The sequence below is a fragment of the Anabrus simplex genome, chromosome 7, assembly GCF_040414725.1.
Source record: "Anabrus simplex isolate iqAnaSimp1 chromosome 7, ASM4041472v1, whole genome shotgun sequence".
Taxonomy (NCBI): domain Eukaryota; kingdom Metazoa; phylum Arthropoda; class Insecta; order Orthoptera; family Tettigoniidae; genus Anabrus; species Anabrus simplex.
This window is the reverse complement of record NC_090271.1, coordinates 280,453,126-280,465,712: the sequence shown is the minus strand read 5'-3', so window position 1 is coordinate 280,465,712 and position 12,587 is coordinate 280,453,126. Positions and strand designations below refer to the sequence as shown.

The 12,587-nt window shown below is 38.7% G+C and overlaps 1 protein-coding gene across 2 annotated transcripts in view; it reads left to right on the top strand.

Moving 5' to 3' along the window:
* The window catches only part of LOC136877556 (translocator protein), a 54,206-nt gene extending 41,822 nt beyond the window's left edge, over nucleotides 1-12,384 (top strand). For both annotated transcript variants that reach the window (XM_067151696.2, XM_067151697.2), the window contains exons 4-5: nucleotides 1,178-1,272; nucleotides 12,008-12,384. In XM_067151696.2, coding sequence (XP_067007797.1) covers nucleotides 1,178-1,272; nucleotides 12,008-12,196 — 284 coding nt within the window. In that variant the 3' untranslated portion in view covers nucleotides 12,197-12,384. The remainder of the gene's footprint in view (nucleotides 1-1,177; nucleotides 1,273-12,007) is intronic.
* The last annotated feature ends 203 nt before the right edge of the window (nucleotides 12,385-12,587 follow it).

Here is a 12,587-nt window from a genome sequence, read left to right as displayed (position 1 = left end):
GTTACGTACCAGCAGTATCAGGAAATGTATGAACCAGAGGAAAGACATGCTAAAGAAGAAAGTTTTCTAATTCCCCAGCTATTTCCTGCCAATATTGTCAGGCTGTTATACTTGGTACGCAGCAGTAATCCCATCTATCAGAGTTGAGTGGCAGCATAAGAGACAAAGAACATCGCAACAAACAATGGTCAATAACATTATATTGTTGATCAATGTTACTCTTTTCATATTGTAGGCCTTCACATTTAGTTTTCTTCAGATTTTGAAATGCCACTCTTATCATAGTCGGTTCGGTAAAATTGAATAAAATATAAACGATAGGAAATTGTATCCTCTATAACTTTTGTTATGTAGTACTTTTCGATAGGACCAATAACATAGATATTTAAAAATTAAATTTTAGGCGCCTTCCCCTAAACTACAATAGCTTATCTTCATCATCATCATCATCATAGTCGCCATTGCCAAAATGCTACATTAACAATAATGATGTTAACCCAAAACAATATTTAATGTTTACTGGCTAATAATGTTCTCCATGTATTTATCGAACCACAGTCATTAGGAGGTAATCGTGGGAGAGACATGAAACTATAAATCCAAACACTTCCAAAAACAGGTCATAGATGACGTTAGGGCATCACTGGAGTGGAAAGTATCGGTTCGAGAGACAGCGTTCTCAACTCTTAACGACTCCATTTGCAGTCCATCCCTATCTGCTTTCAGGCCATGACACTTGCATCATTGTCTCTGTAGGACCATTCACAGTTACAAGAATTTGAACATGAACATTTTCACTTGTTTTTATGAATTGTGTATCTGTGCTGTTTTCTAGATATAACATATTTCTGTATTTTTATTCTCTGTGCAGGTCAGGTTAAGTAGGCACAACATTATGTTTCTAATCATATTTTGTTCTGTCTCACAAGTAAATACAAATTTTAAAGAAGTGCACAGCTTTGCTAAGCATTGCCAGTAAGTTTTAGTTTCCTTTTATAGTAGTAAGATTGCTTAGAGTTTTTGAAATCCTTCTGTTTTTGTGATATTACAACATTATCTTGTGTAGTTCTGTGGCCTCCCACTTCCTGTATGTTGTACTATGTATGATTAATCAACCAATTTCAATAATATAAAATATGGAAGTGTGGAAAGATTTATTTTATGCATTTTAACACAGGACCAGCACGGCTACCCCTAATATTATATGGAACACAGCTGATCCTGAATTGGGCCTGGACACCTATCTTCTTTGGTGCACATAACTTGGCTTTGGTAAGAGATATTATTTTATTCTAATTTGGAAAAAAAGAAAAATCTCCATATCCCTTTATTCGTAGGTAGAAAATATACAGAATTCTGTTTAGTTCAATTAATTAATTTACCTAAATAACTGACTAATTCTTCAGTTGTATAATAAACAATTAACTTGAAATCAGTATAGTACACACTTTTCTTTTGGGATCTAAGAGAAAGAGGTAAAAAAATAATTTACAAAGACCAATCTCTCAGTATTACTTTATATACCGGTAGTACCTTTTCAACTGATCAATGGGTAAACAAAACAAAAAGGAAATTCTAAATTCTATCATACATGGCACTTGACAAATCCATTCACATTCAATACCAGCAGATTTTGTTACCAGAAATCGTACATTCTGATTAGCAAAAAGTAAGAAAGCTTGTTTGTGACGTGAGAAGGAGCACGAAATGCCAGCAAGGTCCAGGAAATTGTGATTCATGAAATGAACATTGGTAATGGTTTTGAGTTGAGTCATCAGCAAGAGACATTGTAACTTATTGATGATGACTTGATAATTTTTTTAAAATCAGTGACATCATCCTGATCTGCATTTATTCTGTAACACTCTGAAGGCCTAATATTGAACAGATAAAAATTGATCTTGTAACAGGCTCAGTATTGGACAAATATAAAGTGATCTGTAACAAAAGCTAAAATTTACTGAATTCCTGATGGTATTTTTAATGTGAAAAGTTTGCAACCATTAATGTAAAGTGTGCTATACGTACTGCCCAAGAAAAGAAACCTGGTCACATTCTTATATGTTCATAACTCCAGGATACACATTCATATTGGAACGAAAACAAACCTCCTTCTTTGTAACAATTAAGAATTGAAATGAAAAACATTCTTTGGACACTCAATATATGACATCATCATTGCATAATGTGTTACAAAGTGGTCCCTGGTCATACAACAGAATGGCTATGTGGTAATTAAGCATCGTAATAAAGAGTATTGCCACCCCTCACATGTATAGCAGCTCACAATGCCTTCTCGTGTTTCCCACAAGACTTCGCATGTTCAGTTCAGACAGACGTCCTCACTCTTCCTAAAGGGCATCTTCAAGAGCTTGTAGACTTTGGGGTGGCGAAAGATCTTCATTGGGGTGATCACATTAACAAGGTTGTAAATGATGGTTGCAGATCTCCCTTCATATGGTTATGAGGGTGTTTAGGGATTGTAGTAAGGATGTAAAGGAGATGGCATGTAAGTCACTGGTGAGATGCCAATTTTAGTATGGTTCCAGTGTATGACACCCCACACCAGGATTACTTGATTCAGAACTAGAAATGATCCAAAGGAAAGCAGCACAATTTGTTCTGGGTGATTTCTGACGAAAGAGTAGTGTTACAAAAATATAACAAACTTTGGGCAGGCAAGACTTTGATGTAAAGAGACGAACATCACCTGCTGGTAAAGTAACAGGTAACTTAAGCAAAGTCTTTTCTGTACAGGCCATGAAAGCCCTTGGAAGGGTGGAAGGTAAAGGCTTCCACTATCTTTAACCTCGGTACTTGATGGGGTAGAGTGGTTAGCTCTACGCCCGGCTGCCTTTGCCCCCAGGAATTAACCTGGTACTCATTTTTGGTGTAGGCTGAGTGAACCACAGGGCCATATGCACCTCCGGAAGTGGAAATCTCATTTCTTAAACTTTACAACTTCCTGACGGGGATTCGAACCCACGTCCTTCCGGGCGAACAGAGTATGCCTTTACCGCCTCGGCCAGGCAGCCCCTAACAGGTAACTTACCCTCCATGTAAATTGTTATTTCCATTTGACACCTCCCAGGTAATGCTATTAGGCAAGTCTTGAGAACTGAACATTATTAGTTGTCCTTTTGGTGGCATACAACAAACAATTACCTTAGTATCTTGACAAAAACATGATACTGAAACATTGATCAGTATTGTATTGCGGGTTTTTAATATTGAATGAAACGGAGTCCATAACGTGAAGGAACATGAAATGCATAGTGACACTGATGGGAGCTCTGAACTGAATACAACTGAAGAATGTTGCGAAATCTGCCTCGAATGTCGGTAGTGGGAGTAAACTATGTCAAGGCCGGTCGCTGAGACAGAGTAACCCAGTGTGAAGGGCTCCGTTTAAAATGTTTCTCAAGCACGGGCGGTTAGTGGCTTAGTTTGAAACAGCTCTTAATTCATGGTACTGCGCAAAGTCCTAGGACAAGTATTTCACATAAGTATACAAAAAGGGGAAACGAATGAGAGAAGTCTTGGCTGTAATATGTTGATCTTCATTTCGTGCTTCTTTCCGATGTTTACACATCTGATTGCGTGCTGCACCAACATCTTACGATAATGCAACTTTCATATCAAGTTTCATATCACTCCAAAATCGAGCGGCTGCAGCTCGCTCGTGCAATTGGAAAAAATTCCACAGATACATTCTTCAGATAAAAAGTAATAGAAGGATGTGCTGGGCATTGATCCACGAACAATAAGATCTTACAACATTTCGCTTCCATTTTGGCGTCTACGCTTCGAAGCCAGTCTTGAAAAACTTTCATAGTGTTAGTGTATTTTGTGGGAAGTGTAGCAACGTTTTTAAAACAGCGTGGCTTTGAAAATTAGTTGGTTGTCAGTGGAGGCAGTTTTTCATTCCGTCACTGTTGGCACATAACAGAACTGTTACACGTTGTTTGCTTTGTGTCCCTCTGTGCCATTTTTCCCCTTTGAATGCCAGCATTAAATTAAATAAAGGCCTGTCTCATCTGCATTGAAAGTGTCCTTAGGAGCAAATCGATGTCGGTTCTTTCACATGATTTTCTTTCCAATCTTGCAGTATCGGCATCGACACTTCTGCTTTTCTCACACACATTATGACTGCCGATACCATGTCTAACGTTAAATTTGTTTAGCCAGCCCGACGAAGCACTAAAATCTTTATCAAGTCTGATCGCTAGTTCACTTGCCTTTTCACAAAACATTGGTCCGCTGATTGGAATGCCTTCTGCCCTATATTGCCTGAACCACTGTGTTAATCAATCTTCCAGGTGTTCGTATTTTCCACCCTAAATGCAAATATAATGAATATAAATTTACTCATTCAGAACAAATATTTCGGGCTCCCTATGGGAATCAACATCTTTATTATCTGATGGTCAGGCAGGCATCAATTTTTGAAAATGAGACAAAAGTCTCTCATAGTGCATTGGCACTGCCGGTGGCTCCAAGTAGCCTACTCAGTGGCCTCCACGGTATGCACCACCCATGCATCTTGGTACGTGTGCTATTTACCAACTGATGAGCCCAACTTAGCACACTGGGGAAAACGCTGGCAACCAGGAATGAGTTAGCTGGAAAATTCATAACGTCCAATAACGGACCAACTAATTGTTATTTTCCGCATATTTGTCGTTACACCTAACACGCGCGCGTTTTCTTCAATTTTTGCAGCCTTAGCTACAATAGTATTTAAGGTAGACGGAGCATTCCCAAATTTCATAGCAATTTCAACTCGTTTCATCTTGTCACTTCTTCACTACACTCAAAATATGTAATTTTTCGGTAATCATAATGCTCATTCTCTTTCTTTCGCCCATGTTCACTAGTCACGAATCTCACGATGCTAATCACAGCTTGGTCAATCCTGAAGCACAGAACACCAAAGAGTATGCTCGAAAATAGCTTTCAGGTCGCTCACGCTACCAAACCTGTGCGTAGAGGTATGATTTCCAAGAAAAGTACAGTGAAAGTCGTAAGTTTGTGTTTAGAATATTTCTTGTGATTTTGAAGACAGAAACCATCGTAAACGTATAAACGAAACATTTTCCCTTCGAGGACTTGCGATATAAGCGTATTATCTTAAAAAACATATACGTGAAAGATGTATAACTGAAATAACTTGCCATAATATGTATAGGATTTTATTGGGACTGAGAAAAAAAAAAGTGTGAAACATATAAAAGTAGTTTTACTGTAACGTTCTAGTGGCATAATGGCTAAGGCACTGTCTTCACTGTGTTCGAGTCCTCATCAAGCTGCATTTTTTAAATTTTATAATAAGCTGTTGTTAAGGAATAAATACTTAAGATTCAAACTCATAATATTTGAACGAAGGAAGTACACCATTACTGACAACCAAAGGGCAGCCAGTTCTGACAGGATGAAGGAAGTTTTGGGAGCGGAAGAAGAAGAAGAAGACGCTGAAAAGCTGACTATTTAATACTATTAGACTTTTAACGTATATGATTGATTAAAGTGCCCCAATGGGGGCGTAAACTATCTTTTAAAAAATATGCTGTTGTATTTGTCCTGAAATGTGAGTAAAATATAAATAATGAAATTGATGACAAAAATGGTGCCAATTGCAAAATACGTGCAGGAATAAGTAACTTAGTTGAGCATGAAAAGACTCTTTCTCCCAAGGTGATGATCATAAGGATGACGAGGATCCAAATTTGCTTCATTGCCTTACCTGATACTATTTAACCCTGAGAATGAATCTGGGTAGCATGCCAGGTTTCCACACCATCAATAAGAAGATTTACCATAAGTTTAACCATGTGAATTTACTCTCAAAACAAAACAACCACAGTCATCATCCAGTGATACAAACTTGTCTTGTCGCTTTAACAAACTCATAAATTGTGTCTCCAAAATTGACAAACCATAGATGTGCAATATACCAACAACTTAGATACACTAAGTCTTGATTTTCATGTGTACACTTACACATACATCTGTGACGGTGACTATTTCCTCATTATTCTTGCTTTGTAGAAACAGAAATCCATTGAGGTTCTTACCCAGTGGATTCATAAACATGCTGAATGGCCTAAGTTCACATAGAATGATGTTGCACTCATAAATGCTATTGTAGGCAGCATGTTGTGACCAACTTGGTGACATTTTATTTTTTAACTTTGCATTAAGGCACAAGTTCTTATTTGACAGAGTTGGAAAGTTTCATGGGAAAGATGCGAGTCATCCATGATGTCGCATACACCGTAATCTCAAATGTGGACTAAACTTCGACACATTTCGGGAATACAAGGACCATTCTTAGTACCGGGAATTTCCATTGCAGGTAGTATTGTCACTGATCCACCCTCCATTGCTAATCGTCTAGCAAGTCATTTTGCACATGTGTCTGATTCCAGGAATTACCATCCTGATTTCCTTGCTCTGAAGCTGGAGGCAGAACGCCATCGTCTATGTTTTGCCACTCACCCTTCAGAGGACTATAACGTGCCCTTTATGGAGTGGAAACTCCACAGCATCTTGGCGGTTTGCAAGGACACTTCTCCCAGACCAGATGTTGAAACATCTCAGTGACGATACCCTATTATATCTTCTTGGGTTGTTAAACTGAATCTAGATAAAGGGTGGGTTTCCATCAGGCTTGCAAGAGGGAATAGTACTTTCTCTCTTCAAGCCCGTCAAAGATCCTAAGTATGCAGGAAGTTACAGGCCTATTTGCCTCATTAACTGTGTAAACTATTTGAAAGGAAGGTGAATCACTGACTTGTGTGCTATTTGGAGAAGAAAGGACTTTTGTCCGAGTTCCAATGTGGTTTTTGAGCTCCTCGCTCCACCACTGACGACTTGGTATGCCTGGAGAGTTCTCTCCATGACATGTTTCTCCGAAAACAGCATTTGTTGGCTGTTTTCTTCAATTTAGAAAAGGCCTATGATACCACACACATGGTGATATGGCATCCTTTCAATCCTGCATCAGTGGAAATTCTGAGGTAACTCTGTTTTTATTGTGAAATTTTTGTCCCTGTGTCTACTCCTTATCCGATTAGGGAGGGTTTATTTGCAGTATCACGTTCAGGAAAGTGTAGTCCCACTGGTATCGGTTCTCCGAGTCACTCTGTTCGCGATTGTCATAAACTGTAGTGTCACTACTGCTGGTTCAGCAGTAGTACAGTAGCTATAGCCTATGTAGACAATTTTGCTCTGCATTATAGCTCACAAAATATGGCATTCACAGACAACAATCATGGCAAGTTATTAGAAGAGTGAGAAATGAAGATGTTGGGAAGGAAGTTGGGATAGGAAAACTAAATGAGAGAGTTGAAAAGAATAAACTAAGGTGGTTTGGACATGTAAAGAGGGTGGAGGAGAATAGAATTCCAAGACAGATACTGGAGGCAAAGGGCGAGAGAGCAAGAGGAAGACCTAGAACAAGGTGGATTGAATCATTGAAGAGCGGCATAAGAAGACTAAATTTAGACTGGGACAAGATCGTGGTGGGGGAATGGTGGAAGGAATGTGGAAGATGGAGAAGTGCCATAAAGACCCCGACCTGGCAAGAGCTGGATAAGGGGAAATGATGATGATGGTAATATTATCGACACTAAAGCCACACACCACCATACAAGGAAGTGTAGCTTGGGTTATAGTGTTGTTACGGTGAGTGTAATCTAAATAGCTTCTGTGAAGGGAAGACAAAACTACATTACTGTGTACCGAATGAGTTGTATGGGCCATGTACAATACTTGTAGTTTATATTCTGGAGATCATATATTCGAAACACACCATCAGCAACTCTGAAGATTGTTTTCCATAGTTTCCCCATTTTTACACCAGGCAAATACTGGGGCTATTATGGCCACGGCTCTTCCTTCCCAGTCCTTACCTTTTACTATCTCACAGGTGCCGAAAACTTATGTGAATTAGCGCGACGATTATCCGAGAAAAAACGCACAGCCTACTTTTTAGTGTCACTATTATGTGTGTTTACCTGGCAGTAAATATAACTGAATCCCTCCCGGTTGATGTATGTGACAGCACTCTGAGGATCGGGATAAGTTGTTCTGATATGGATGTAGTCGAAATGACCCATAATTCCAGGGAGATTATCCCAAATATAATATATTAGTTGCCAAGAATTGTGGTCATGTAGACAGTTACTGGACTATTCCTTGTGTCAGTCTCAAGAAACAAGTCCCTTTATATTATCTCTTGAAAAGTGGAATGCCGGGCTGAGTGGCTCAGACAGTTAAGGCGCTGGCCTTCTAACCCCAACTTGGCAGGTTCGATCCTGGCTCAGTCCGGTGGTATTTGAAGGTACTCAAATACGACAGCCTCATGTCGGTAGATTTACTGACACGTAAAAGAACTCCTGCGGGACTAAATTCCGGCACCTCGGCGTCTCCGAAGACCGTAAAAGTACAGTAGTTAGTGGGACGTCAAACAAATAACATTATTATTATTATTATTATTATTATTATTATTATTATTATTATTATTATTATTATTATTATTATTATTGAAAAGTGAAATGCCCATATGCTTCCAATTAACTGCTGCAATTTCGCAGCAGACTACCCAAGAGAAGGCCGTCGGACTAACCTTTCTTCCCAGAATCGTCTCAACAAATACAAATTATATGTTTCATGCTACATAACCTCTGATTGTGATTCACTCCTAAAAATTTAGGTTAAACAGTGTTGTCGGCAGTGTTTAAACACGGCTGGTTGAACATCGATTTTAGGCAGTGTCTAAGTGATAAATAACATCTTTGCAATGCGGCTGCCTTACTTAGATATTGTTTAACCATACACATCGTTCATCTAAACACTGTTTTTGCAATCAGTCCCGTGAGTTCATTACTGTCCGTTGATGCATGTTTCCCGTAGCACCCTCTGGTGCAGCAGATCCAGACATGCTGGCCATGTGTGGGAGTGTTTGCACCGGAATCACGTTTTTGTGGCTCCCAAGCCACATGGGTGTAGCGGGATACCATTTAGCTGATAGGGGTGCCAGGGAGGCAGTCACACTGCCCCCGTTGCTTTGTAAGGTTCCAGCCAGTGATATTCGTTCTCAGCCGAAACATTTGGTAATGTCTCATTGGGAACTGGAGTGGCAGGCCACTCCTCTTTCAAATCATCTGAGAATGATTAAAGAAACTATCAAGGTATGGAAGTCTTACCCTTCGTTTCTCGGAGAGAAGCAGTGGTGTTATATCGTCTTTGGATCTGCCAACGCCCTGCTACTTACTGAATGGAGAAACCCTCCCGGTGTGTACGTGGGTGGTTATCTGACCGTAGTATTACCCTGCAATGATCAAAAGAACTGTGCAAAGCTCACTTTCCCACGCATTCTCTCCGAGTGTATGTGTGACATCATAGAGAAGTGATGGAGGGGGTCATATGCTGTCTGGCAACGTACTGTGCACACTGTGAAGACACGGTGACACAAGAGTTTTGTTGCCACTTCTGTATCCGTTTTTGCACTCTTTTTTTTATTTTTTATTAATAAACTTCATTGTTTGTCCGTATTGAACTAAGATTACGTTTTATTATAATTTTGGGTCCACCTTATTCAATACATAAAAATGTTGTTGCGTAGATGTAATTACAACATATATTTTTTCAATCGGTAATAGTTTCGACGCCCTACTGCGTCATCATCAGCTGAATAGAAGTTTGTAGAAAAATTGACAATCTTATAAGTTTATCAACACCAAATTCATTACAATTTAAAACCATATTGATCACAATGAAACTCACTCGTAGAGAATGTGTGGGGAAAGTGAGCTTTGCACAGGTTCTTTTGATCGTTGCAGGGTAATACTATGGTCAGATAACCACCAAAGTACACACCGGGAGGGCTTCTCCCTTCAGTAAGTAGCAGTGCATTTTGTCGGTTTTATACATATTTTCTTGCTTTTGTTGTAGTCGTACAGTCCCATCTGGCTTAGCGTGTACTATATTGGTAAATATTTTTATGTATGTTATTCTAGTGATAGTGTCATTTGAGTGTTGTTATGGCTGCTACTTTGAAGTCTGGTAACAAATCTGAATGGTTGTTAAGGGGACAAGTCAGAGAAATAGTCTATTACATAGCTGCTCCCCAACGAGAACAGAAAAACGTTCATAAACTGAATTATAAAGTTGTGGCTTCAACAAGTGAAGCAATGGGGGTTTCAAAGTCATTGTTGATGCGTATAATAACAAGCTATAGGGAAAGGTCCTCACATTACTGTTGTGATGCCGGGGGAGAGGAAGTCTTTGTAAACAACGCCTTATTGATATTCGGATCAAAGCAAATCACAGGGGACTACCATGACAACATGAACTTTACCTATTTTTCAACCTAGGTGGAAAGGTAACTGCTACCAAACTTAAGTCCAAACAGTGTGATAGTATTAGACAATGCTAGTTATCACAGCATACAAGAGAATAGGAAGGCAACACTACCGTCGCTCAAAAAATACATAGTTGATTGGCTTACACACAACAACATCCTCTGCCCTCTGTGTGTATGCTTATTGGAAGAGCATATATTTTTTAAATATGGTTTACAGCTTGGGAATCGTAAATAGTTCCATTTAACTCCATGCTCAATACTTTCGGTCACTTTACATTTACTTTCCTTCTTTTAATTGCATTGCCTTTTCCAGCATTAATGAAAGAATAACCTCAATCGGCGAGCCTGACTGCAGCTACTTATTGTATGTGTTAACGGCAGCTTGACAGCCAGCCAAGCAGATGCTAGCCCTTGATTTCGTATTGTCGGGGAAGATGGGGATGAGACGAAGCAAGCTGCGCGAACCGAACAGGCCAAGGGTTCTTTTGTTTGTTGTCAGTTAATATACATCCTTACAGAGTGCGCCGATCTGCACCGCAGTCTAAAAATTCCTAGTACCATCTCCCTCATTCTATGAAATGTCTAGCAGTCAGTAGACTTTTCGTGAGTAATAATGGTCTGTTTTATCATGTTTACAAGTGTATTTTCTATTTGTTTTTAATTTGTATTTTAATGTGTTTTTTACTTTTAATTTGAATGAAATATTTTCACTTAAAAGGCAATGCCTTATTTCATTTTATTATCTTTTAATCTACTTTTAAATCAATTTTATAAGAAAATAGGGCATTGAAAATTAGATTCATTGATTATGAGACGTGCCAACTCCCCCTACTTAAGCAGGAGACTCCCTAATTTTGGCCTATTTGTTTACATCAGGATTAAACTCTCGTGAAAAGACATACAGTTCCCAGCTTCACCGTAATCCTTTCTTTACTTGTTAACTGTTCCTCACAAACCACAAATGCCAATTGCACAGTTAATGTTGCACAAAATTCAAGTTACGGAGTATTTTTTTCTTCAAGGGAGGAAATGTTTGTTTTGAGAAATTGAGAATTCGTATAACCGAATTTTGAGTATTAGAGAAATAAATACTTGTGAAGAATAGGCAAGATGGCCAGAAAATTTAAGTTAATTCGAGTAATAGAGGTTCGAGATATCGAGGTTTGACTGTATTATTATTCGTATGTATGTGTCATAAATGAGTGATTAGGTACATTTTCTTATAACCATTTTATGTTTTTCTTAGTTTAAGATTTTAAATTTAATGATCAGTTCACATTGTGACTATAGATATGCATGCCTTTTATTCTATCCCTTTTTCACTTAGACCATGGTGCAATATATGTGATGGAATCCAAGAATTAAAAAGTCCTCTTATTTTTGATTTCTAAAAGTTGGCGGCTATGAATACATTAAATATTCTGCAAAGTTACGTCATCAGTGATGTGTCCTAACATGGCGGGATATGCCATTTTTTTATCATTACATTTTGTTTCACCTTGTATCATTAGGGACCGATGATTCAGGTGTTCGGCCCTTTTAAACAACAATAATCATCATCATCATCACCTTTAATTTAGCTTTTTGGCACTTCTTTTCAAACTTATTAATGTTTTTATTCTTATGTTTGTTGCACAGAGTTTGGCTGACATTGGCTTGCTGTGGATCAATGTGGCTGCATGTGGTTATTCCTTCTATCATATCAATCACACAGCTGGCCTCATAATGCTGCCGTACTTAGCTTGGCTCACACTGGCATCAGCCCTGAATTACTGTGTTTACAGGGACAACTCAACCAAAATTAAGGAAGTGAAGAAGGATGAATAGTATCGGAACTGTTGTTTGACTTGTATAGTATATTTTTTCTACACGCATTGTAACTTGTTTGTTATATCTGTTTGATAGTAGTCTCACTGATTGATAATATTTTTATAAAAAGGATTATAGCTATTATTCCCTCGATAGACATGTTACTGAACACCAGTAGCAAATAAAATGTTTTCAGAACATCTGAAGTGTGGTTTGCTTTTGGCTTTCTTATTCCTGTAACTAGAGCATGCTCCTCATTACTTACATCTGCCGAGCTGAGCGGCTCAGACGGTTGAGGCGCTGGCCTTCTGACCCTAACTTGGCAGGTTCAATCCTGGCTCAGTCCGGTGGTATTTGAAGGTGCTCAAATACGTCAGCCTTGTGTCTGTAGATTTACTGGCATGTAAAA